The 27856-nt window shown below is 31.0% G+C and overlaps 4 protein-coding genes across 5 annotated transcripts; all 4 read left to right on the forward strand.

Moving 5' to 3' along the window:
• Positions 1-1175: 1175 nt before the first annotated feature.
• LOC105628656 (beta-glucosidase 17) lies at positions 1176-4514 on the forward strand. Of its 2 annotated transcripts, none has more exons than XM_012210111.4 (14): positions 1176-1502; positions 1635-1838; positions 1924-1993; positions 2126-2184; positions 2271-2346; positions 2440-2517; positions 2589-2676; positions 2777-3029; positions 3113-3228; positions 3328-3545; positions 3652-3683; positions 3788-3890; positions 3993-4095; positions 4178-4514. In XM_012210111.4, exons 2-14 carry the CDS (start codon positions 1647-1649, stop codon positions 4383-4385), a joined length of 1596 nt encoding a protein of 531 aa, XP_012065501.2. In that variant the 5' UTR covers positions 1176-1502; positions 1635-1646; the 3' UTR covers positions 4386-4514. The 2 variants fall into 2 exon arrangements, with proteins under 2 accessions (XP_012065501.2, XP_037496874.1); XM_037640946.2 differs by having other exon boundaries at positions 1739-1838.
• An 811-nt stretch (positions 4515-5325) lies between these two features.
• On the forward strand, positions 5326-8581 carry LOC105628657 (beta-glucosidase 17). Its single transcript, XM_012210113.4, has 12 exons — positions 5326-5573; positions 5666-5794; positions 5872-5947; positions 6046-6123; positions 6630-6717; positions 6790-7042; positions 7316-7431; positions 7527-7744; positions 7822-7853; positions 7951-8053; positions 8133-8235; positions 8318-8581. Exons 1-12 carry the CDS (start codon positions 5418-5420, stop codon positions 8523-8525), a joined length of 1560 nt encoding a protein of 519 aa, XP_012065503.1. The 5' UTR covers positions 5326-5417; the 3' UTR covers positions 8526-8581.
• Positions 8582-20273: 11692 nt separating this feature from the next.
• On the forward strand, positions 20274-24525 carry LOC105628658 (O-fucosyltransferase family protein). Its single transcript, XM_012210115.4, has 6 exons — positions 20274-21266; positions 21863-22031; positions 22754-22843; positions 23049-23332; positions 23451-23709; positions 23853-24525. The coding sequence occupies exons 1-6, from the start codon at positions 20503-20505 to the stop codon at positions 24087-24089; spliced, it is 1803 nt and encodes a 600-aa protein (XP_012065505.1). The 5' UTR covers positions 20274-20502; the 3' UTR covers positions 24090-24525.
• A 596-nt stretch (positions 24526-25121) lies between these two features.
• On the forward strand, positions 25122-27682 carry LOC105628659 (transcription factor IIIA). The gene is made up of 6 exons (XM_012210116.4): positions 25122-25278; positions 25469-25603; positions 26290-26575; positions 26686-26924; positions 27037-27180; positions 27287-27682. Exons 2-6 carry the CDS (start codon positions 25475-25477, stop codon positions 27437-27439), a joined length of 951 nt encoding a protein of 316 aa, XP_012065506.1. The 5' UTR covers positions 25122-25278; positions 25469-25474; the 3' UTR covers positions 27440-27682.
• The last annotated feature ends 174 nt before the right edge of the window (positions 27683-27856 follow it).

A 27856-nucleotide genomic window follows, 5' to 3' on the forward strand; every position in this document is an offset into this window, starting at 1 on the left:
TCTTAATGAGATGTGTTCTTAGTAGATTTTAAAATTTTACATATTATAATACAAATTGAGAATATTAGACTTTCTGACCTACTTCAACTGTCAATGTCTAATCCTTATGAAAAGAATTTTTAACTACTAATGGGTTAGTCTAGATAAAAATAACTCAAGAATTCATATTCTTTAAATAAGAAATCGATTATTCAATTTTCGTGAACGGTGAAAATTCTCGCTGAAAGCATTTTCTCCTATTGGTTCGTGAATGGTGAAAATTTTCACTGAAAGCATTCTCTCCTATTGATCTTACTCATCTGACGTGGCACGAGCAAAATTAGGTTTAGTTCAACAAAATAAGAATATATATATATATATATATATATATATATGTCCTAACTACCTTTCCCTTTTCTTTTTCTTATTAGGGTAGAGAACAAATGATAATTCTGTCCTAGTGCATGATTCCATTTTTATTTTACAATTAAATGATTAATCAACAAAGAATGACTTGTAAAATAAATATAATTATCATTTCATAATAACATGCACATGACTTTAATTATTGAAAGTGACAAATATAAACCACTAATTACTAAATCAAAATTAATTAAGAAGATTACAGTTGGCTTTCCTACATTTCCACTCATGCTTTAATTAGTATGGATTATATATTATGAGGGTCAATACTCGATACCTCTCGCCAATCTCATAAGTGAAAAGACTAATCGGACGACACTTGATTGACAATCAATTTGTAATATTTGTACGATAAAATTAATTATTTTGATAGCTATTAATTGTTTTAGTAACGTCTAGTTGTTAGCTATTTGAATAATTTTTTATAGAACGCTCAAAGTTAAACTTTACATGAGTTAACTTTTTATAAAAGACTAACATCTAAAAGTTAATTCAAATACTGTGTTACTAAACACTTTAAAAAGTAGCATTTTAGCATTTTAACCGGTCAAAACATTAAAAGTTACTAAAAAATTGTTGCGAAAACACAGCTTTAAACTAACAAATAAATAGTTTGGACTTGCAGGTTTTACCGGAGGTTGCACAGCATATAGCAATGGACTTTTTGGTGATAGACGCTGCCATTTTGAACCCATAGCATTGACCGAAACATGTTCATCAAATCCATGGAAATCTATTTAAATAATTTATAACTAAAACAATTACTTTGACATATCATATTCAACTCTTTTCTTGACCTTTAAAATTCCAATTCAAACTTAATTGGAAGCTACAATACGTAATTAAAACCCTGAAAATTCTAAGCAAGTTTATCTTTTCTGTTTTTATATATGAAAAAAGTGGAAGCTGACATGTCAATGAGCATGCAGGGAACTAGTCAGAAGTTGCTGATTCGGAATTAAAATTGTTTTTTTAAATCACTATGCTCAATGTGAAACTATAAAAACGTGTCGAAGTCTCATCATTCTTGTTTTAGAACAAGAACAAACACAGTCAGTATTGAAGGCTTCTGTTCTATTTTTCAGGGAAAGAATTTGAAGGTATGACCTGAAACTATGACTTTCTTTTCTTTTGCTTGATTTTCTTATTCCTTTCCTCTATCAATCTCATATCATCAGTACAATTACTACGCCATTATTGTTGTTTAAAAGGCTTCGATCTCATAATTATAGGGAATTTATCAGATGGCTTTGTGCAAGCAAGGAATGAAAAATCAACTTAGCCTTCTGCTCCTCCTCCTCCTCCTCTGCCTTCTCAATCTTGCTTTTTTGATCAGTTATGCAGAAGGAAAAAGAATATCTCAGTCTTTTACTACATTTAATAGGAGCAATTTTCCAACTGGTTTTGTGTTTGGAGCAGGATCAAGTGCTTATCAAGTAAGTGCCAAATTATTATTTCTTGATTTTTTTTTCCTTTTTTTTTAATTATTGTATTTTCTTTTTCTTTCTGCAACTTAATTAGTATGAAGGAGCAGCAGCAATGGGTGGCAGGAAACCAAGTATATGGGATACTTTCACTAGACAACATCCAGGTCTTTCATTAAGTTTCTTTTTCTAATAATGGTCAATAAATCCAATCAATGTCAAGAAATTTCATTTTCTTTTTTATGAAATTGAAACTTAATTAATTGTCCAATGCATTAATTATTATGCTCTCACGACAGAAAAAATTGCAGACCACAGCAGTGGAAATGTAGCTGAAGATTTTTACCATCGTTTTGAGGTATATTATCCTACACAGTATTTGATATTTCTAATCTTGATTTTTCTCTTATTGACTATAAATATAACTGAAAAATGATGTTCCAGGAAGACATTCCTCTGATGAAAGAAATTGGTTTAGACTCCTATAGATTCTCCATTTCCTGGCCAAGAATACTACCTGGTAAAAGAAAATTATTAACTTACAAAAATTCTTATTTATGATTTCATGTCTAAGTAGTAATTTTGGTACAAATGGAAATTTTTCTTGTTAAAGGGGGAAAAATTAGTAGGGGAGTGAACTGGGAAGGAGTCAACTTCTACAATTATCTCATCGACGAGCTTCTTTCGAATGGTAAATTAATTTCCAATAATCTCTCTCTTTTAATATGCAATTTTGTTTCTAACTCCTTTAATTTTGTTCAGGTATACAGCCACTTGTGACCTTATTCCACTGGGATGTTCCACAAGTTCTTGAAGATGAATATATGGGACTATTAAGCCCTAATATTGTGTAAGTGAAACCAAAAACTTTTTTATTTTTCCAAAATAGTATGCAATTAATCATCTTAAGATGAATCAGAAGTTGATTACAGTTTCTTTTTCTTGATTAGGAATGATTATTATGACTATGTAGACTTTTGCTTCAACCAATTTGGTGACAGAGTGAAAAATTGGGTTACTGTGAATGAGCCTAATTTAATGGCAATGTATGGATATGCAAAAGGTGATAATGCACCCGGTCGATGTTCGGATTATATCGGAAATTGCAGTTCCGGCAACTCGGCAACAGAACCATACATTGTACTCCACCACTTACTTCTTTGCCATGCATCTGCTGTTAAATTATACAGAGAAAAGTATCAGGTTAGTACTTAAATAATTAGTGTTCATCAATAAAATAAATGTTCAAGTTTTTGACATGAGTAATGAATTTACTATAATTTTAGGCCTCTCAAAGGGGAATTATTGGGATTTCAGTATTTACAAAATGGACAGTACCAAAATATCAGAATATTGCCAGCGGAAAAGCTGCAGATCGAGCTCGCGATTTTTTATATGGATGGTGAGTTCTGTTTAGTCAGTTTTCTTGAGAAAATAGAATTTAGAATATATTATTATGTCTTCGTACTTGCTAAGAGCAATATATGGTTGGTTTTTGTAGGATTATGCATCCAATTATTTATGGTGACTATCCAGAAAGCATGAGATATTTGGTGGGTAATAGACTACCAAAATTCACAAGAAAGCAAGCAGAAATGGTTAAAGGATCCTTTGATTTCATCGGAATAAATTATTATACCGCAATGTATGCAGATGATGTTACATCTTATAGTAATGTCAATCTGAGTTATACGACAGATAGCCGAGTTAATCTAACAAGTAATAATCAAACAACTTCTGAACTCTCTGATATGAACAAGGAACATTCATTTCCATCGGCTAATTACATAACATGCAACTTTCTTTCTTTTTCTTTTGGTTTCAGGTGAGAAAAATGGGATTCCTATTGGTCAATCAGTAAGCAATCTCTCTCTTTCTCTCCCTCACACACACACGAATGTAGACTACGAATTTGAACAGCACTGATTAAACAATTCTTCTCTTTATATTGGTTTTTGCAGACTGGTTGCAGCTGGCTATACATATACCCAAAAGGAATTTATGAACTTATGTTGTATTTAAAGAGGAAATACAACAATCCAATCATTTACATTACCGAGAATGGTAAAACAGAATAATCAGTATAAATTTCTTTATAAACATAAATATTGGTTAAATGGAATTACCGTAAGTTCAAGAAATGTTGTTTCTTCTTCTGGTTTACAGGAATGGGTGACACTGGCTCATTGCCTCTTACCGATGCTCTTGAAGACCAATTAAGGATAAAATATCACTATCTTCATCTCTTATATCTCTTAAAAGCTATCAAGTAATGTCCCCATCGAATTCAATTTTCAGTTGCCAAGAAACTTTCAGTTGTTCATATTTTTATGATACTGATGATTTTGCAGGGAAGGTGTTGATGTGAGAGGATACTATATTTGGTCATTTCTCGACGACTTTGAATGGGATTTGGGTTATACTGTTCGATTTGGAATCACTTACGTTGATTATAAAAATGAATTAAGAAGATATCTCAAACATTCTGCTTTGTGGTTCAAAAGACTTCTCCAAAATGAGAACAGAACATCAACATCTTCTTTCTTGTACTCTCAATGATTATACTGAAATTATATTAATTGTAAAGTTTTATAAATTTCATTTGTAAATTCATTCAAAATTGTAATAGAAAAGAGAAGATTAATTGAAAATGTAATTAATTAATTAATAGAAAAGAGAATCTCTCCCTTTTTAATAAATAAAACTCATCTAACAGGCTTGATTTTCGCATAATTAACACTTTTAAAATCAGATTGGATATAGAACCGGTTTGATGGCTGGATCACACTCGGATAGGATCAACTCGATTCAATTGAATTTTTCCTTTTTTCTTTTTATTTTTTTGAATTAGTATAAAAATTACAAATATATAATAATCAATTACAGTTTGTTGAATTAGTACTTGTTATTTACATGATACATGAAAAAAAAAAAACATGTAACTTAAAATAATTTATTTTGAAATTATTCTTGAACATTAGTACCTTAAATTATTCTTGAACATTAGTACCAAGATCTTGTTATATATACATAAAAACTAAAAATAGATCTATTGAGAACTATCTGCATTTGAAAAATAAAAAAAATAGAGAAAACATATTTTAATTTGTTTCATAATTAATAGTATTAATTCATATTTCACCTACAAAAATGTTAATGAATTATTAAAATGTTATTAGTCATTTTAATCCGGGTTTGTAGGTTCCATTCTGTTTTTAAAGTCAAATCAGATAAGATCAATTAATGGTTCGAGTGTCGACGCTAGAACCGCCTGTCTAGTACTTGCTCCAAATGGAAGTAGAGATTAGCAACTAGCTTTGTGCTTCAAATACCGAACTTCCTCCGATAGATATGCACATATATATGGACCATTCTTTTGCTGGAGAAAGCGAAATGTCACGAACAATGTACAGCACGCCTTTAATGCTCTGCTCGAAAGCGAAATGTCACCAACAATGTACAGCACGCCTTTAATGCTCTGCTCGAAACTTTTCCTTTCATTTTTCAACATATTAGACATCATAGATAAAACCATATGAAACTAGTAGCAGAAACCATATGAAACCATAATATAACAATAAAGAATCAAGAATGAAAATTCAGCTTTGTTTCTCTATCTACCTCTCAAATCTTGCTGGTTTTCTCGCTTCAGCTGGCAGCCAAAGTCCTCTTGGCTCTGTGTCTCCACTTAACAGAAGTAGTTTCCCAGATGGTTTTGTGTTCGGAGCAGGATCAAGTGCTTACCAAGTAAGTATAGACAACATTTTTTGCATATTTTCTTTATTTTTAGCCTTATTTGCATTTACTAGTAGTTAGTAACCGTTTCGTCTGCTTCTTAGTATGAAGGAGCAGCAGCAATGGATGGCAGGAGACCAAGTATATGGGACACTTTCACTAGAAAACATCCAGAAAAAATTGCAGATCATAGTAATGGGAATGTTGCAGATGATTTCTACCAGCTTTATGAGGTATTTGTTGAGCCTGTCATTGATAATTTTTCTCTTATTAATAAGCATATCATTGTTAATCTCTATGTTAATTACAGTATGACATTCCTCTTATGAAAGAAATTGGTTTAGACTCCTTTAGATTCTCACTCTCATGGTCAAGAATATTGCCTGGTAAATAATCTTTATGAAATCAATTCTTTATTTATCGTGGAAAATAGCATCCATTGATGTTAAATATGGAATTTGATTGATTTTGATTTGATCTTCAGAGGGAAAAATTAGCAAGGGAGTGAACTGGGAAGGTGTCAAGTTCTACAATTCTCTAATCGATAAGCTCCTCTCCAATGGTAACTAAGGCTCAGTTTGTTTCCATAAAATAACTTGTAAGAAAATATTTTTCACAATTCCATTGTTTGGAGCGTTCAGGAAAATACATATTTCTTGATTAAAGGAAAACTTTCAAGAGAGTAAAATATTTTTAAAAGATTGACAACCTTATTATAACTTTATAAATCCATATTTTTTAATTTATTAATCATAGATAGCCACTATCACCACCAGTCACCATTCATTAACAGGCAATCGACAACTTTCATAATTTACCTTTTTTTTTTTTTGCATTCTTCTCATATTTAATAATAAAATTTTTAAAATACAAAATTTTTATCATTATTAATATTTTTATGATCTCATGAGTTAAAATTTTTAATAATTTTAACTAATTTTCAATGCTGCAACAATACTTTTTAAAGGCAAATTATTTTCTGAAAACAAAAGGAGCCTAACACTACGATATTTTTCGCACATCACAAGCTAAGCATTTTCTTCAACTTTCTTTATAATCAATAAACAGGCATACAACCCTTTGTGACCTTATTCCATTGGGATCTTCCACAAGCTCTTGAAGATGAATACAAAGGATTGTTAAGCCCTGAGATATTGTAAGTAAGAAACTCATTTCAAATTTATCCTAATTAATTATAATTTCTAAAGTTAATTCTCTTTCTAATTAGGAATGATTATTATGAATATGCGGACTTCTGTTTCAAAGAATTTGGAGATAGAGTGAAATATTGGGTTACTATCAACGAGCCAAATTTAATGAGTGATTTTGGATATGCAATGGGTAAATATGCACCTGGTAGATGTTCTGATTATATCGGAAATTGCACAGACGGGAACTCTGCAACAGAACCATATATAGTAGTCAACAATTTGATCCTTTGCCATGCAAATGCTGTGAAATTATACAGACAAAAATATCAGGTTTTTCCATAGATAAAGCTGAACTTGTTTGATATTGCTTCTGTCCCAAAATATAAGTCATTTAAAATTTTTATATAGGAATTAAAGAAAATAATTAATTCTCTTAAATTATAATAAAACCAAATGTAACTTGTAAAAGTAGTTAGTGTATCTAAAGTAATATTGGAAAAATATCAAACAACTTATATTTTGGGACGAAGTGAGTACCTTTTACTATTTATAATGGATTTTTGATTTTGATAACAATTAAATTAACACAACTTAGACAAACAGGATTCTCAAGGTGGAATTATTGGAATTTCAGTTCATACAAAGTGGATGATACCTAAATATCACAATGTTGCAAGCCAGAATGCTTCCTCTCGAGCTTGTGATTTTGCTTTTGGATGGTAATTAAGTTATTCCTAGTCGATAATATCTGTATGCATATCCATATCCTTGGCCAAATATATATCTCAAATATTTATTTCTCACTTGTATTTAGGATAATTCATCCAATAACCTATGGCGATTATCCAGAAACCATGAGATATTTGGTGGGTAAAAGACTACCAGAATTTACAGAAGCAGAAATGGAACTGGTGAAAGGGTCTTTTGATTTCATTGGAATTAATTACTATACAACAAATTATGCAGATGATGTTAAATATTATGACAGTATCCATTTGAGCTATACAACAGATAGCCGAGTCAATGAAACTTGTAATTTCACAAACTCTAACCTTCATGAAACTGAAAGGGAACTGCATTTCTTTTTTCTAATTTTCCTTCTGTCTCAGATGAGAAAAATGGGATTCCGATAGGTCAACCGGTAAGCTCTCTTTTCTGTAATATATTCAACTCCATATTGTATATGCATGCATATCAAGAACTTGACAGAAATGGTTTTATGTTGGTTTAATTTGAAGACTTCTTGTAGCTGGTTGTACATTTACCCTAAAGGAATCTATGAACTTTTGCTGTATCTGAAGAGAAAATACAACAATCCTCGCATTTATATCACTGAGAATGGTAAACCAAATCCATTTTCTTATTTATAAATTTAAATGTAATGAGTTCAAGAAATGCTGCTTCTTCTTCTGGTTTACAGGAATGGGTGACAGTAGCTCATTGTCTCTTCCTGATGCTCTTGAAGACCAATTAAGGATAAAATATCATTATCTTCATCTATTACATCTCTTAGAAGCTATCAAGTAATGTCACCATTGAATTCAATTTTTAATCGCCAAGAACTTGATAGTTATTTATATTTTTATGATACTGATAATTTTGCAGGGAAGGTGTTGATGTGAAAGGATACTACATTTGGTCATTTCTCGACGACTTCGAATGGAATTTGGGTTACACTGTTCGATTTGGAATTAATTATGTTGATTATAGAAATGAATTAAGAAGATATCCCAAATATTCTGCTTTATGGTTCAAAAGATTTCTCCAAAATGAGAATAGAACCTCAACATCTTCTTTCTTGTACTCTCAATAATCATTCCAAAACTATATTACTCTCGTCGTCCCAAAATATTAATCGTTTTTAGTGAATATTTTATCTCAAAATATAAGTCGTTTTAAGTATTTTAAAGAGTAATAAATATTTTTTTTTCGATGTTACCCTTATTTATATCGTATATAATAACTACCCTTTTGGGAAGTTTCAAATATGTTCACTTTCAGACCTGAAACAAGCTCAAACTGCAACCCAAGAACTGGCTGAGAACAACTTTGCACAAACAGCCTATTTTATATATTCTAGTTTTTCATTTGTCTTTGTCTCTCATCTGTTGTGTAATTCAATAACTATAAGAGATGGGCTTCCTTAAAAGCCCAATAAATAATAATTCAGGAAAATGATAGGAGGCCCAATATGTTATCTTTAGACAAGGCCAATTTGATCCATCACAATTTAATTATATGGCTAACTATCATGGGTAAATTACTATTTAGTCCTTTAGAATTAGCTATAATTATAAATCTATCCTTTTTATTTGGTGCATATATTGATTATTATGTGAAGTTTAGCCTCATTAAATTATTTAATCATTTTCTCAAAAAAACAATCCTTTCTATTTTACATGCTAATCAAAATAGTAAATATAAAAGGAGCAAACGATCAAATATTATAAGGTACTTTATAATAAAAATACACTTTTTTTTTAAATAACGTGACTAAATAGTTTAATGGAATTATATTTGACTGTCGTAAACAATTTTAATTCTTTAGTCAGCCAAGACAATATAGATAGAACATAGTCCAAAGAGCCAACAAACCACTTTTAAGGTAATATTTAGAGTTTATAATTAAAATACTATCTCGTTATTTATAGTATTTAGTTGCATAATATTTAAACTAGTATTTAAAAATTAATAAAATATATCATAAAATGTTATCTTCCAACAATTAGTAAAACGGTTGATGATTGCTACAACAGCCTGTTAAAACAGTTAGTATTCCAAAATATTGCTTTGAATAGCCTACGCAGATCCCACTACTTGGGACAATGCTAACGAAAACTATCTTGGAAATTCCAAATGTCAACAAAAATAAATCGTTGACAACAAGTAAACAGTTAGACACCAACCTAGCTAATTGAAATGTAACTTCCCAGATTTACAGAACAAAGCTGAATCCTATGTAGTAGCTTGAATAATCCTATTCAAATCATTGTTTAAGCTTGTATGAGAGCTTTTAAACATGTTCAATTTTATAGGAGGAACCATGCGTATCTTTGTACAAGACCAACTTCACATCAAAAACCTTTTCTTGTTTGGACTGAGTCGAAGTCGTTCTTTGATAACTCGTTACTACGAGTTAGACACGCTAGTAAAACGAGATGGCAGAAACCCGAATTAATCGAGTTAAAAGATTTTAGATACCGGATGATTTTAAAAATTAAGAAACATGACAATAAAGTCATAAAATTAAAAAATGAAGAAAATACTAAATTAAAGTAAAGAATTAAAAAGTCGTGTTTTTTTACCATATAATTAATTAAAGCCAAAAAAAGTCTAAAAAGTATCGAAACTTGTATATTTTTCCTATTTCGTGCAAAATTTACACAATTTATTCTATTTTTCAATAATTTTACTTGATCAATTCTTTGAAATACATAAAAATTTCAAGTTTTCTTCCTATCAAATGTAGACTAGTTGAATTGCATTGATGTACTTCCAATAATGCAGCAATCCCTAATCTTTTTTTTTTTTTTAATTTTAATTTTCAACTCCTAAATAATTGATAAAGATACCCCAAAACAAAGGAAAAGAGCCCAAGAGAAGAAAAACAAAGCACATGGTTTATGCGACAACACTCACATGAACAATAATGGGCCTTTCCTTTGTCTTGCTTCATCAATTCAAAGCAATTTCTGTTTGTTTCCATTTCTTGTAGCCATCTCAATCTTACCCTACTTATCTTCTTAGTCAAATTATTCATCCAGCAATCCACATTACTGAAATAATGTGCCACAGAAATTTCATTTCATGTGGGTTATTAATTGAGGACCCTCCTTTCATTTGGGTAAATTCAACAAAACCCACTTATTTTTATTCTTGTCCAAATTGCCCTAGATTAAACAAGAATGAAATAAAATTAATAGGGATGAAATAATCCTTTCACTATAAGTATTATTGGTGCCTTCTGCTCTCCAAAGTGCCAAACAAAATGACCCACTGCATGTTTCTCTTCTTGTTTATCTATTCTTGACCACAAAATGTATGTCCACTCCATCATTGGCATTTAATCAGACAACAAGCAGCTAATAATAAGCTAGCTCTCATATCCATGCACAACTTGTGCTTCATTATGTTTATGTCTACAAAAAAAGGACACAATTACCCAACTGGGATTTTAGTTTATATATATATATAGCTACTAAACAAGATTATCTTCAATATAGAGAATAGAAAATTAGTTTTGTGGATCTCTGCTTATTTTGTTTAAAGATAAGATTTCTATTTCTAATTTTTATTACAGTGTTTTAACTAAAATTATAAACCTAGAGATCTTCAAAGCTAAATCTTGCTTGTTATCTTCTTCTTTTTTTGTCAGAATTGAACAAAGAATTTCAGTTTATCACATGGGCAAGCAACGGCTATATCAGATCTTTGTCAAACAAAAATAACAACAATGAAGAAGATGGTCTTAATGACATATAAATACGCTGTCTGAAGATAATTCTTTTTTCATCACTCAGTCAATTGGTTGAAAATTCTAATTTTTGGCAAGATAATGCATATTAGGGCATACCCTTAAATAGGAAACCATAAGCTGGCTTAAGTAAATCTGATATAAGCGTATACATATTCTGACAAGCTAATGGTAACTGGCCTGTGCTAGTCTCGAAGAGAAAGACTTACAGTTTATGGAGTAAGATTTTTTCTTTTTCTGTTTGGACTTGCTTTTCTGGTTCTACCCCAAGAATAAAAACAGGGAGATAGAAAGATGAGTAGTCAGTTTGTGAATGTGACATGAGCAAGCTATTTACCAACAGAGACATGGATAAATTTGGACCATATATAATCTTTTTGAGAGGAAGTTGTGTCCGTTCTTTACTGTTTCAACAAGCAAAATAGCTGTTACCTGTAATAACCACTAAAGACAAGCTATTTTCTTGTTCTATACTTCATCTAATTAGTTCATTTTAGACTTTTATCATATCATTTCTTGAATAAGATTTGTTGTTTCCCAAATCAAAAGAAAATATCTTTTTCGATATATTCTTACAACACTTATCATCAATCATAATCATAATTATATATGCACAAGCCAATATTTAACACCGGCTAGAATACTAGTATATTCCAATTTAAATAAATCAATTGGATTTAAACCTAAGACCTTCAGTTAGATGTCTTCTCGGGTACGTTATGTGCTAATAGTAATTTGCAATCAAAGGAAGGAAATATCAAATAGATTTTGGTGAATTAGATAATGGTTGTATTCGGGAACGTCATTAATTTAAGTAGATTTTAACCTTTTGACTTGAACGTTGTTTTTAATAGTGTTTGATAACACAGCGTTTGAACTTTTTAGAAGTTAGCGTTATATAAAAAGTCAATTCATGTAACGTTAAGTTTTTAGCATTTTATACGAAGTTACTCAAACAGTTAACAACTAAACGCTAATAAAATAACTAATAGCTACCAGAACAGCTAATTTTGCGGAGCAGACTTATTGTATAGGGCAAATAATGACATATGTTGAATGGATGAAATTATGAACAAAAGAGCTTGCAAACTAGATAAGGTACTGATTTAAAAGGGAAAACTACCAAAATTAAGAGAAACATAATTGCACATGGAGGAGGGACAATACCCACATGAGAGTAACATGTACCTATCTTTGCCTGCCTGAGTCAAATCAAAAGAAGCCTATTCAAATGTCAAAAAAAAAAAAAAAAAAAAAAAAAAAAAAAAAGAAGCCTATTCAAGTTATTTATTACTCAGTTAATACAATTACCAATAGAGGTAATAATAAAAGTTTTGTTAGTTGATGCATGGGACCTTAATTTTAGGACAACCCTTTTGATTCAAACACAATGCTAGTTTTCTAGTATTGTTCAATCACAATTCCTTTTTCACACTAACTTCCAATTGAGGGCAAAGGATTGACACCCTAAAGATGCAACAACATAAATGATAATCGAGTACATGAAGTATCTCGTATGTGTGAAATTTGTGAAGGGTTGATGTACGTAGATTTTCCCTAATTTTTTTAAAAAAACAATTTTCGTGATTTAAACATATGACCTCCAAATCACAACTGGATTAACTTTACCGTTACGATAACGCTACCCTCATATCAACATTATTAATCATTAAGCATAGACAAAGAATTTTAATCCCTCTCAATCTGAAACTCTCTGACTTTTTAGCTATCGTTCTAATAAGAAAGGTAACTCGCTTTTGTTCAAGTCAGGAATAGCAATTCTAGATTAGCTGGTTCACTTTAAACTCATGAACTCATAAAAAGAAAAGAAAAAACATTCTAAGATGTTAAAAAGAAAAGACATATCCTCATGTAAATGATCAATTGATTTGGAATCCATTCAAAAAAAACAGAGCATAGCTTAGCCTAGGATGCCATTTTGCAAAAAATTATCTATAATACAATTTTCTTTTCTTTTACCATTGGATGGTTCAACATTTTGAATTATCAAGCCCAAATTAGCTTGTCAAGTTCTGCCAATGTGAGAAGTGGGGACCTTGCTGCCATTATTTTGAATGGTATACATAAAATTCTATTATTAGCTATGCAAGTTGCTTTGTTTTGTTGCCTCCATTTTGTTCTTTCTCTTACAAAATGAATTTCAGTCCAAAAGAACTATTTTCTTCTTCTGTACTCAAAGTAGTATTCAACAATTCCATGTATTGGCATTCTTTGAGGAAGAGTGTTTGGTCGATATAAAAAAAAAAAAAAAAAAAAAAAAAAAAAATTTAATTTTTTTTAAAAAAAACAAAGGACATAAATGCACATGAGGAAGAAATAATGCTCACATGAAAGAGAAATGTGACATTATTTGCCTTGCTTCCCCAAGGAAAAACAAGCTTTCATCAAATTATGTAATTTACAATACCAATTATAAATACAAGCAAAAGAAGGTGACATTTAATTCATTTGGGTCCAGAAATTGTTTGGGACCCATTTGACTTGGCAAACACAATTAAATTGCCCTTGACCACAAAGGAATTAGGGTAAGCTATGATCATTTATTAAGGGGTGCCTTGTGTATGCAAAAGTGCCCAACAAGTCACCCACTCTTTTTTTTTTTTTTCTCCCATGTTCTCAGTATCAACAAAAATATTTCTTCTTCTATTATTGGCATTTAATCATGAATTATAAACTCCCTTCTTGGTTGATTTCATGTCCACCAAAGAAAGGATACTAGTGAAGTTTTAGAAATTACTTTTCAGCCAATCTTATGTGAGGAGTGCGAGATCCCGAGTTCGAATTCTCTTGATCATAAATATTTTTATCAATTTAGTAAGTCAAGGAGAAAGCTACCCATATTATGTAGCCCGTATTATTATTTCGGTCCATCGAGCATTTTAATGAATGAAAAATTTACTTTTTAATTTAATTAAAAGATGCTAGATTGTCCTTAATATTGATAACCACATCTTAAATTTTAATTCTTCCTAGAACTGAAAAATTCATGGGGAACTTTCAAAACTAGACCTTGACTATCATTTTTTACAAATAAGATAACTATATATAATATTTTGGCTATCACATGACATTTTTCATGGTGTAAATTAGCTAGCTCCATATGCTTATGTTACTTTTCTTAAATGAACAACAACAATCATGCATGGTTGAAGATTAGCTAGTACCTTCAAACATAAGGTAAGTGATCTTATGATAATGTTGGTTCAAAACTGACAATTCATTGTCTAATAAAACAAAATAAATAAATAATAGAAGATTTTAAAGTCATGTTCCTAATTTTAATAATTACAGAAATTCATACATTAATAATTTTTAAAAAAATAAATTAAAAAATTGGTTATTTTCTTTATAAAAAAAAAAAAAACCTTTGATTCGGACGTTCATTCAATTAGTACCAGATAGCAACGGCAACTGGTATTTAATTATTTCTACACCAAATGCCACATATGTGAAAGTTTTGGATCAACCACCTTGTCTAAAATAAAGAATTGGAATTAATCTACCCAATAGAATGAACTTTCTTCCTTCTCTTAATTTGGATTATAAAGAAAGTGCAGTGGTTCAACTCCTTAATGATGTCTCAATCTTAGCAACCCAATTGCTAATTATTACATTTTCCAAATATGATCTAGAGTGGTTTAATTATGTCTTGTAAGAAAAAAATGTGTCACCTAACAACTATTTCTTGATTCACATACGAAAGAGATTTTTTTTTTTTATATATATCGGGATAATATCTAACTCTTAGGACTGATTAGCGAATAAATGTAATATAAAAGAAACCATAGTAGCATGAAAAGCTTGACGTTAACCTAATCAAGATTATTTTCTTTGGTTGAATGCAATTTTTCTTGCTGTGATGTTGCATATTCTTGAATCTTTCTTTATAAAAGATTTTTGTTTTTCTTTGTAAAACCTTTCTTTAAATGTTAGAAGATAAAGGAAGTAGTATGTGAATTTAGAATATCAATCACAAGAAATTTATTTAGTGAAAATAATTTAATCCAAGCAAACGCATAACTATTTTGAAAATTGAAACTTATTGAATTAGGAGTAGCCCAATTAAAATTTCTACCATTAAAATGCAAAAATTACATAATCGACCCACTCTCTCTTGTTTGTTTTTTTCCAATACTATAATAATGACAATGCAAATTATTATTATTTTTTATTAATTAGTAGTAAAACCAAATTATTGAAACTTGCTTGTTTTAGTTTCTTTTTGTAATTATAAAAATGAACTAATATATATATTAGAAGTGGCAAAAATGGCCAGCTAATAGAAATGATACACCTACTTTCAACTAAGAAAATTATATACAATTATGAAGTTGTTAAGCTAGTGTTGTTAGCTTGTTACAATGATATAAACCTACCCAAATTTGTTATTACTTAAATTAAACAAATAGATTATAAATATAATTGAAGTTGTTAAGTTATGGTAATTCCAAATTTAATCATGAAATTGCCATTTCTAATTCATTAATATTAGTTCTAAACTACACTATAATTAATGCTTATAAAAAATAATATAAAAAAAAATTAATTATTAGTTAGTCCTATTGGCATATATATTCAAGCATCGAGTCTATTTGGTAAAATTAATTATTTTAATAAGTGTTAACTGTTTTAGTAACATTTAATTATTTAAAAAATTACTTAAAAAGCTAACGCGGAATATAAATACGAAATAATGTTGAAAACAAACCATATTTTAATTTTTTAATTTTAATTTTTTTAAAAAATATTTTAATTTTTTTTATCACACCCTATAGACATTTAAATAATTAAAATTCATAAGGTAGTAAGTCAATAACATGATGTTTACCTTCCAACATCCCTTTTATTATATATATATAGGTGCTTTGGCCGTGATCTCATTTTTATATTGTTTTCGTGGAAGAAATTATTGTTAAATGCTATTTATGTTTCATAATACTCGTAACATTTAGAATTTCACGTCTATTAAGAAAATTATTAAATTTGTCTAAATTACAATAAATTATTAAATAAATTGACTATATTACCCTTAATTTAATACTAATTCTCTAAGAAAATTATTAATTAAATTGAAGTAATAATTATTGGTCATGTAAAAAGCGTAAACATGGAAAAAAAAGATTTATTACTCCTTGAAACCACAAATATAATAAGTATTTTGAAACAAACTATTTTTTTAAATGTGATAAGTATTATGGAATGAATGTAATATTTGTAAGCGATGTTAATTTTTAGAAAGGTGAAAACATAAGTTCAATTCCAGAGAGAGCAATTTGCTGGGAGAGCCAAAACTTCACATTCTACAATCCTGTGAATTAAATCTCCTATATATATATATATATATATATATATATATATATATATATATATATATATATATAATATGTATTAAGGATAAATTAATGAAAGTTGATTGATTTTAATATTGAATTAATTAAAAGGGAAATGAGTATCACCAAGTTGAAATTGTATGAATAAAAAATGAAAGTATGAATTATTTATTTATTTCAATTAAACTATTTTAAAATCAGAAGATGGTGATCACGGATGTATAAATCAATATAAAAACTATAAAAATTAAAAATAAAATAAAATAAAATGTTAGGTTAGTTCAGTCGTCCTTCTCATATTAATATATGCAATAAGACCTAATTGTTTTTAAAAATTACCTTTATATATATATATATATATATATATATATTATAAGAAACCAAAGGGTTAATATGGTGAATTTTAAATCAGATGATCTGTATTTGAGTCCGCTCTCCACCATTATTAAATTAATATTAATTTAATTAGCCAAAGATGTACAGCCTACACTAAAGTTTTAGGTAATATATAGTAAATAGTAATAAATAGAATTAGTAAATATAATTTTTAATATTTAATAACATAAAAAATACAAAATATATATTATCTACTGTTTATTCTGACGGACGAGAAAAATCTATTTGGTAAGGAAATTCTAATAATATTAGAATCCGATAACTCAATCCGTACCAATTTATCAATAGAATGTCCATATCAATTTATCAATTTACCAATTTACTCTATTCGATAATAGTGAATTTTGCTTTTTACAATTATGACCTCTACATTTGCTGAATTAACGGAGATAAATTTTCAATTATTATAAAAAGAAATAGAAAAATTTAGAGTAAAGATGAAAAGTCAAAACAAAATCAATAAATGGAAGTAGAAAGAAGTTTCTGAAGGAAGTTCCTTAAAATTGTGCCATCATAATCATGATTATCATGTGTACCATTAAGCTAATGGGAAATGTTAGAAACACAGTCCTTTTTATTTTTATTGTACTCACAGGACTTGGTTGGGTTGGCTGCTTTGTGTATGACTAAGGAATATTTGACTTTTAATTTTTAAATCCCACCATTGGATTGGCTAGTTGGCAACTATGAATCACACTTTCACACATCACTAGATTTCCTTCAAATGATCGATGCGTGGGACCCTCAACTGGCAGGATGGACTTTTATTTTTTGTTTTTTTTTTTTATAAAATGAAAGTGACAGACCAATCAATGCCAACATCCAAAATGATAATTAACAGCTGTGACTGTGAGTCACAGACTTATTAAATTTATGTATTATGTTATTTAGAATTAGATTAATATCTAATTATCTATCATGAACATATAATTTGCCCATATCTTCCCTTGTGTCATAACTGAGATTTAATTGAGTGAAAATCACTTAATTGACAAGCAACTAGTAATTATGCATCAATTCTTGTATAATAAGAGTGGGCAATGGGACCCAGTAACTTGCCATGTCAGCAGGGTTTATTTTGATGACGTGTGAATAAGTTGGGAATGTACACTTGGCATCAAGAATATGGAGAGATGGAAAATGCATACGTGTTTCTAAGGGATGACTTATTTGTTAAGAAAATAGTTATTCTTACAACCAATAATGCTCAATTTAAGTATTAAAAATTTATAATTTATTTTCCATCTATATTTTTTTATCTCCATATTTTCTTCATTTCCAAACGAGTAAAAGAAAGAAAATTGATTTTCTTTGTTCATATTTTTCATCAAATCAATCCAAACGCAGTATAAATGTTTTGATTAGATCAAAACAATATATTTATTATTTATAATTTTTAATGACGAAGCATTTAAATTAATATTTAAAGTTTGAAAAAGCATATCATAAAATATTTGTACTTTTAATATTTGATAAAATTTTAATAAAATAATTAATAACTATTAAAACAATTAACAACTATTAAAATAGCTAATTTCATGGAATAGAACATTTAACGATTTATACGAAAGATTGATCAAAATTATTAAATAATTTATATGCAATATGTGGAAGTGAATTATATTTTAAGTGAATTTTAGGGTTTTAAAACAATAAATTGCGACTTATAAATTCTAAAAAATTTATATATTGAAGTACATCTATTATTTTTAACTAATTTTTGGCTTTAATCGAAGAAAAGTGGGAGACAAAGGACTTGGTGGTAAATAAAAACCTAACAACTTTGTATGCCAATGGGAACTCTACTGTCCCTATACCTAGGACTAAACAACTTTGATGGACCCCACTATGCTCAAAAAAGGAAAAGGATAACTGGCAGAAAAAGTCACCTATAGACCCACTTGTCAAATATTGAGAAGTCACTCTCTTCGACGTGGAGGAATGTGCCAGCGTGGACGAGTATTGCGTGACAGCTGGAATATTGAGAAATTATTGAGACCTTTTTATTTATTTTTATGAAAAAAAAAAGAAAGAAATAACAAAAAAAAAACATCACAGGCTGGAAGGGCGAGAGGGAATATTAGTGTCACGGCAGGGTCACATGGATGGTTCAGTCAAGAAATTGGTTATTGGGACAAACAACTGGCTTTTTGGCCTTTGCACAATAGGACACACCCTTCTTTCTTCTGGATATACAAGAGCAGTCTTTCATTTTCCTTTTCAATTCTCTCTTCTGTCTTTCAATAATTCTAAGTCTTTGAATTCAAATTTTGAACTCCTCTCCCTTTTTCCCATTTTTATATTTCCAAATATATGGATAAATAATATTTTTTTTTTTTAGTCTACACGTGTGTCTCAAGTTCAAGTCATTATCGCCTTGCGACAATAATGATTTTAAGTTTTAAATTCTGATCTTATACGTAAAATTCGTTTGGAATATAATCCATTTTTGCTGATATATCATTTTTGCTAATCCATTATAAAATGGAGGGAATTTTATTTTTTTTTAATCATACAATTAGTTCTTTTTGAAAAAAAAAAACTGCCAATATGAAAATATTAAGTCAAATAATTTTTCAGTAAAAAATAAAAGTTAAATATAAGTAGAATATATATAAAAAACCAAAAAAAAAAGATGAAAAATTCAAACTAATCTAATATTAAAATTATTATTAGCTAAATAATCAAAATTATTTTGACTAGATAGAGTAATTAAAACATAGTAAAAGTAATTTATCTATATTAACATATGTTCATAAATATGATACAAATAATAGTCCAAAAAAAAAAAAAAAAAACTTTTTTACTTTTAATTTTGGCAAAGACATGATGAAGCTTGAGAATTCATAAGTTCAATTATTGGATAGTTGTTTGATTTCTATTTAAGGTACATTGCATTAAATTAAAATCTAAATTATTTTAGTACCTAACATGGACTTAACAATCAAAACAAAGGTATTGATACACTTATCACTAAAATCTCGTGATTAATATTTTTTTATTTCATAATAATAATAATGATTTAGAGTAATTTTTACACGAAAATTAAAAATTTTTATATAATTTTTGCTAATTTATTAGTGGAGCTTCTGAGGGAGAGTCTCGTCTAAATATTATCTCTAGCTCGATTATGGATACCATATTATGCAAGCTATCGGAAAAAGAAAAAAAAAATGACAATTAATTTTTAAGTTTTAATTAAAATAAAAAATAAATATTTAATTTAGGACAATTCAAGTTAATAATATAAATTATTGTTTTGATAAGGAAAATAGCAGTAAAGTTTACTTAAATAATTTCCAGTTAGATGTTAACAAGCATCTTTAAATAATCCCATCGAAACCGTCCAAAACACACATACCATTTCTTCTACATTCCTCCCCCAACGCGTATAGACTTCGCGCTCCCGCCGCCCATTTCTTCTGTATTTTCGGTCTGTCCGTGTGTCTGTATCAGACATTGTGTTCTTGTAAGCATCTCTCTGCAAAACAACAAAGCTAAAACCCACAAAAAAAAAGGGAAGAAAAGTCTCTCTTCTTTAAGAGAAGCAAAGGAGTTTTTCTAGTTTAATGGCAAAATCAAAGAACAATGCAAAGAAAGTTTCATATATTTCTGTTCCATCACAAGTAATTAACACTTTATCTTCTTCTTCGCTGCAAACTCTGCTTCTCTCACCAAAGAAACCGTCAAGGAACAAGTTTTTTAGCTGGAGTTCATATAGGAGTCCAAGATTTTGGTTCTTTGCTCTATTTTTCTTTGGTTTTCTGGGTATGCTGAATTTATGGTTTGATCTTGACCCTTTAGTCCCTTTCTATCCATACCCATGTGTCACAAGTCAAACTCGGGAGAACTCGTTCTCAAATGGGTACTCAAGGTCACAACTTTTTTTCCCTTCACATGGTGGAACAGATATTAAAGATCAAGAGGGTGGGTCTGAAAATGATGAAGGGACAAAATCTGAGGCGGGTTTGGGTCCAAAAAATGAAGTAAGCAGTGAAAAAGGTGTAAAAGATGAAATTTTGAAAAACATTGTTCAATCTAAGCACACAGTATCAAATAACCATGAGAAATCGAATGGAGATGGAGAGGGGAGTGAGTTTTGGAAGCAGCCTGATGGATTGGGCTATAAACCATGTTTAGATTTCAGTGCAGAGTATAGGAGAGGAAGTGAGATGATTGTGAAGGATAGGAGAAAGTATTTGCTAGTGGTAGTTTCTGGTGGCATGAATCAGCAGAGGAATCAAATAGTAGATGCTGTGGTGATTGCAAGAATCCTTGGCGCTGCTTTGGTCGTTCCCATCTTGCAAGTCAATGTCATATGGGGAGATGAAAGGTAAAATAACTACAAGGGTATAAAACTGAGCTAATGTATCTATCTTCTTCTAAGAAAAATTGCTTCTTTTCTCACCTCATGAGTTGCATTTATGTTTTCATACAAAAAAAAAAAACAAAAAAAACAAAAAAAAGAAAGAAAATTTCAACCAAAACTTGTCTTCAAGTTCTTGTTTGATACTTAGGTGCAGAAAAAGAAAGAAAAACTGAGAAACTGATATTTCTTTTCCTGGGAAAGCATTTCTTGGTTAGTTTGGGGCTTTGGGCTATTTCAAATCAATGTTAGAATACATAAACTTTTCTATATTGGGTGACATTATTCTTGATTTTTCTTTTTATGGCATTTTAATTTTGTCTTGATTAAGAAAGTTTTCTACTTTGGTTGATATTTGGTTTTCCCAAAGTAAAATTTTCCCATTTTAATTAATTTCTGGCATATTGATATAGGTTTTGCAAACTAAATTCATTTTCTTTTCTACCTAGAAATGGTTTTTGCTGCATTCTGTATTCTTGCATTTCAGAGAAGATTAATCTCTCTGTATTTTTTTTTTTTTTTTTTTGACAGCAAGATTAATCTCTGTATTTTTTTGAATGCAGTGAATTTTCTGACATATTTGATTTGGAGCATTTCAAAAGAGTTCTAGCAAATGATGTGAGGATAGTTTCATCATTGCCATCCACACATATAATGACAAGGCCAGTAGAGGAGAAAAGAACTCCTCTACATGTTTCCCCTCAATGGATCCGTGCACGCTATCTCAAGCGAGTAAGAAATTGTTTGTGAATTTCAGCTTTTAAGTAACCGGTTTAGCTTCTTTCTATTGCTTGTTACTTTAAAACTCCTGCTGTAAATTTTGTCCTTCAGTCACCTTTTTCAGTTCTCAATGTTCCTTGTTAATTTAGAACTGCTGCTCAATTTGTTCTTTTGAGTAACTACTTGTTTGTTTATGGATATGGCATAGAAAGGGCGACAGCTGTTGGTTTTATAGCTAGGCAAAACAGGCCCACAGTTTGTTAAGTATTACTGAGTATGATGGATGCTTTATGGTTTAATGGTCTTAACTTTGTTTTCCTTTTGAGAGTTTGTCATGGTAGTTAAAGAAGTTTCCTAATCTCTAATTGATTGTCAGGATGTTACATTTATCTTACCAAGTTAGTTGCATATGGTACGGAGACGAAAGAAAAAAGAATAGACAAAAATAACGGTTCCATAATTTGTAGGGACCTATAGTGTTTGAAGTCATCCGTTTTGATTAATTGGCCAGAATATCATATTGTTACCTGATAACTTTTTGTTCTTGGACAGTTTTGAAACATATTATCAACATATACATGATGACCAATTCCATTCCCATTTTATCTATTTTTTTTGTTAGCATGCCTGGTCGGTTACATAGTAGTTAGTTCTCGTCGCTTCAAAAAAGACAAAATACTATGGTGGTTTGTTGACACAGTTCATCTTATTGCTTATTCTATTGAATTCTGCAGCTTAATCGAGAAGGGGTTTTGCTTTTGCGTGGTTTGGATTCAAGGCTCTCGAAAGATCTTCCTTCTGATCTTCAGAAACTTCGATGCAAGGTATTGCAGGATTCTTATGTAGCTTTTTCTGTTTTTGCATTCAATTTAATTATCTGAAGTGCTTGAATGTGCAGTTCTGCACTAGTCCTCTTGCCTCGAAGGTCCATGTTGCTTGGGACTTCATTTTTCCATTTAATCTTGTTCAGTTAAAGTAAGGTTCTTAATTACTATATCCGGCTCTCATTTCTTATTTGTTTGACTTTAGGTGGCATTTCATGCATTGAGGTTTTCTCCATCAGTTTTGGAGCTTGGCAACAGGCTTGCAGAGAGGATGCGCAGAAAGGGACCTTACCTTGCTCTTCATTTACGAATGGAGAAGGATGTATGGGTGAGGACTGGGTGCCTTCCTGGATTGAGTCCTGAATATGATGAGGTGATCAACAATGAAAGAAAAAGACGGCCTGAACTTCTTACTGGAAGATCAAATATGACTTACCATGACAGAAAACTAGCTGGTCTCTGCCCCTTGAATGCCTTGGATGTGGCAAGGTTAGAATTTGAACCTGATAGGATATGCGCCATCAAATAGTAAAACTTGATAACTTCAATCTCTATATCGATCTATACTTCTCTAATGGACTGTTCTGTTTTTTGTTGTATGTTTTAGGTTGCTTAAAGCTCTTGGAGCTCCAAAGGATGCAAGAATATATTGGGCTGGAGGGCAACCATTTGGCGGTGAAGAAGCATTGCTACCCTTAACAAGAGAATTTTCTCATTTCTACAATAAGGAAGATCTCGCCTTGCCTGGTGAATTAAAACCATTTGCAGATAAAGCTTCCTTGATGGCTGCCATTGACTATATTGTCTCGGAAAAGAGTGATGTTTTCATGCCATCTCATGGCGGAAATATGGGTCATGCTATCCAGGTATAGTCTACCATAACCATATCAATGACCAATTAGAATGTCTTTATTACAACACTTTCAGCAATCAACTAATCATAGTTATTAGGACCAGTCCAGATGCAAAATATACTATTTGTCTAAACAGAAGTTTGTGCTTGATACAGGGACACCGGGCATACGCAGGGCACAAGAAATATATTACCCCAAATAAAAGACACATGCTACCTTATTTTCTAAATTCTTCTCTTCCTGAAGCAGAGTTCAACACAATAATAAAGGACTTGCACCGCGAATCCTTAGGGCAACCGGAACTGAGGAATAGCAAAGCTGGAAGAGATGTCACAAAGTATCCAGTTCCTGAATGCATGTGTAATGATTCACGTACTCATTCCTCTTTGTGATTGAGTGCCGAAGATTGGCAACATAAAGATCAGAATGCAAGTTACAGAAATCTGATAAAGTGGCATTTAATCGACAAATCCCTTGAATCTGAGCCCTTAAGAGAACATGAGATTCATAGTATTCTGGGGAATGATGGCTCCAAGAAGTTACATTTCTGAATAGCAGAAGCAGCAAAGACACTTTCTTGGAAGTAAACTCAATATTTATGCACTTGTGTGTATGTACTGTAAATTAGAGGCAAGATATGTATATTTAGGCAAGAATGATATATTATACGAGAGTCAATTTTAAATTCTTTATAGTTTATAGGCAATTTTTCTCCTGATTAGGATAGATTTTTTTTATTATTTAAATTCATTCTTTATACTTGTATATGTATAATAAATAATCTAAATTCATAGTTTATCAAATGGAAAGCTCATTTAATGTTGTTAATGGAGCTCTGTTGCAATGTTAGCCTTTACTTATCAGGACAACTGTGATCTGATGAGAAATAGAAACTGGTGAAAGTTTATCCACTTTAGGTGGCAATTGATTATGTTATGCACATAACTATGTTGCTCAAATCACCAAGCAACAAAAAAGAAAGCATCTTGACCATAATATCTTCTGGCTTTTGTCACAAAGCTGGAAACCTTTCATTGAAAAACTTGGACCATAGCAAAGGTTTTTTGCCCTTCCCATAAAGTGGGTTTAGCAAAGGAATCAAATTTGTATTTTCCCCATTTACTGGAATTGAGATCGCTTACTATCCAAATTAACGGCTTGTTGGTAAGTGACACAGGATTTTATTAGACTGTAGTTTCTTTCTAGACCAGAATTTCCAAGCCAGGACACTTCTAAATCACACGTCCTAGCGTAAATGCCATCCTAAAACGCATTGTCTTAAAACACGCCAGCTTCTCTAGACGACGCGTGACACGCCATCTTATAATTGCTAGAAGCGCGAATTAAATAAACGACCGATCTTAAACGACAAGTCCTTTCTAAACCACACATTTTAAGTGACACGTCAGTTTCTGAAATCCGGACCGTCTATTATTTGATATAAAATCATCTTCTAGATGGAGGGTTTCGTTTGGCTTCTCATCGTCCTGGTAGATAAAGATCAGAGGGCTCTCTCCGGGTAGAACGAGCGGCTAGGTTAATTTTGCCTTCTTGCTATCGCCTACTCTGCATCTGCCATAGGTGAGAGATATGGAAGAGTCGGCAGAGAACGAGAGGCCGAGGCCTCTCTTTAGAGATATAAGACGCTATATCTGTGATTATTGTGGAATTTGCAGATCTAATTCCAATTGTCATCGAATTTTCACTATTTATCAGATAAGAGGTTTTTTTTTCTTCTTTTTTTGTAATTTTCTTTTTTCATATTGTTTAGGAAGAGATGAATGTGGAAAAGGTCGATGAAAATGGGAAAACAGAGGGATTAAAGTCCAATACTTGCCAAGAATGCGGCGTTAGCTTCAAAAAGCCTGCATATTTGAAACAACATATGCAAAGTCACTCGTTTGAGGTATTGACCATGGTTACTGACTGTTTTTGTTGCTTCTATTTTAGGTATGGAAAATCAAATTACAGAGCTTAAATGGAAGAATATTTTGGGTTTCCTACAATTGTAGCTCGTAATAATTAGAAAATAATAATAATAAAAAAGTTTCTCTAAGTTTATAAATTGATGGTTACACCTATTCAGTATGATATGGAGATTGTTTCATGGACAATGATTTGATCCTTTGATGAGAAATGCGTGCATCCAGGAAATTTATTTTTACATACGAGTTTCAATTTGGCCATGATATCTTTGAATTGAGTGTTTTTTTGTTGCTTTGTTCTTTTAGAATTACTTACTGTTTACAGGTTTGAGAATCTTGTTAATGAAATTTTAATTAGCATTTGCAACTATTGAAATTTTAAAATTTTGCAGGTTCATTTTATAACTGAAAACACCTAGGTGTTACAGGCGTGAAGCATTGGATCCCAACAAAGAACTCCAATATGCAAGAGGCTGCAAGTTTGGACTTGACTGGACCAGTATCAGGTTGGGAGACCTCCTGAGAAGCTCCATCAAGTGGGCCTCAATCACGCGCTTGATGAATTTGAGGTCCAAGAGATTGTTTATGCGTGCACTAATTTATGTTTGTTAAGTGTAATTATGTAATTGTTGCTTCTGATGCTTATCTTGTATTTATGACTTTGTAGAGGCCATATGTGTGTTCGGTTAATGATTGCCATAAAAGCTATCGAAGGAAGGACCACCTAACTCGCCATCGTCTCCAGCATGATGGAAAACTATTCAAGTGTCCGATTGAGACTTGCAACCGGGAATTCGTTTTCCAAGGCAACGTCAAGAGGCATGTCGAAGAACTTCACAGTAAAAATTTCTCCTCCGTGAATGTTGATCAGAAACAACATATGTGCCAGGAACCTGGGTGTGGGAAGGTGTTTAGATATCCATCAAGACTGCGAAAACATGAAGATTCTCATGGCAAGTTGACTTGCTATCCAATTTTTGCTTTTTTTCCCTTCCCTTATCAAATGTGTTCGTAATTCTATCTATACTTATTTCCTAAAAACCTCTTATGCTTGACTTGACAGTTAAGCTTGAATCAGTTGAGGCAATCTGTGCAGAACCAGGATGTATGCAGCATTTTTCAAATATACAATGCCTTACGGCCCACATTCATTCTTTTCACAGATACATTACTTGTGAGATTTGTGGGACAAAGCAGCTGAAAAAGAACATCAAGAGACATCTCCGTACCCATGAAGCCACTGGTGTTTTAAAGAAGAGAATTAAATGTCATTTCAAAGATTGTGACCGCACATTTTCTAATGTGAGACACTGGGAGTTGTGCTTCATTTTTCAATTGTATTTGTGCTTAAGAAGTTTTTTTTGTTATTCTAAGATGGCATCCAGCAATCATATTTTTCTCTTTAATTGTGCAGAAAACCAATCTTAATCAGCATGTGAAGGCTGCGCACCTTGAAATCAGAACTTTTGCTTGTGGGTTTCCTGGTTGTGACATGAGATTCTCATACAAGCATGTTAGAGATAGACATGAAAAATCTGGATGCCATGTCTATACTCCTGTAAGTTATCAGATATTTCAAGAATAAATTCTGTTTTATCATTTTAGCAGACTTCCTTGAATGATGTGAAACTTTGAATTGATATTTTCTGTTTGATGATGTTCAGGGTGATTTCAATGAGACTGATGAGCAATTCAGGTTGAGACCAAGAGGTGGGATGAAGAGGAAATGCCCTAATGTGGAAACATTGATACGCAAGAGGGTTATTCCGCCACGTGATTTGGATGATTACCGCTGTTGGCTTCACCTTGGAGAGTGAGAATTAATCTCATCCTTGGCAGACCCAAATATGCAAGGGATCAATCTTTGCTCCTGTATCTAGAAGTTAGCTTGGTATGTGAAGTGTATAGTTCCCACAGTATAACCTTTTGTTGTTGGTCTTTGAAGCTATTTAGATTTTAACACACATATATGTTCTTCCAGTACTGATTTGTTGTTCTGCAAATATTTGATGTAAAACATGGTATGAAGCTTTTCAACCTGAAATGTTGTCCTTCTACAATTGTTTTCTGCTGATTGTAGTTCTCGTCAGGTGAATATAGCTTGATACTACATACAAAATTGCATTAGCTAAGATGCTTCTTGCTAAGGTAGGCACTGTAAAAATGGAACTTCTGCTTTTATTATTATTATTATTATTATTATTATTATGTAAAGAAACTTTTGGAGCAAGGCA

The sequence above is a fragment of the Jatropha curcas genome, chromosome 6, assembly GCF_041381405.1.
Source record: "Jatropha curcas cultivar XTBG-Jc1 chromosome 6, XTBG_Jcur_1.0, whole genome shotgun sequence".
Classification (NCBI taxonomy): Eukaryota; Viridiplantae; Streptophyta; class Magnoliopsida; order Malpighiales; family Euphorbiaceae; genus Jatropha; species Jatropha curcas.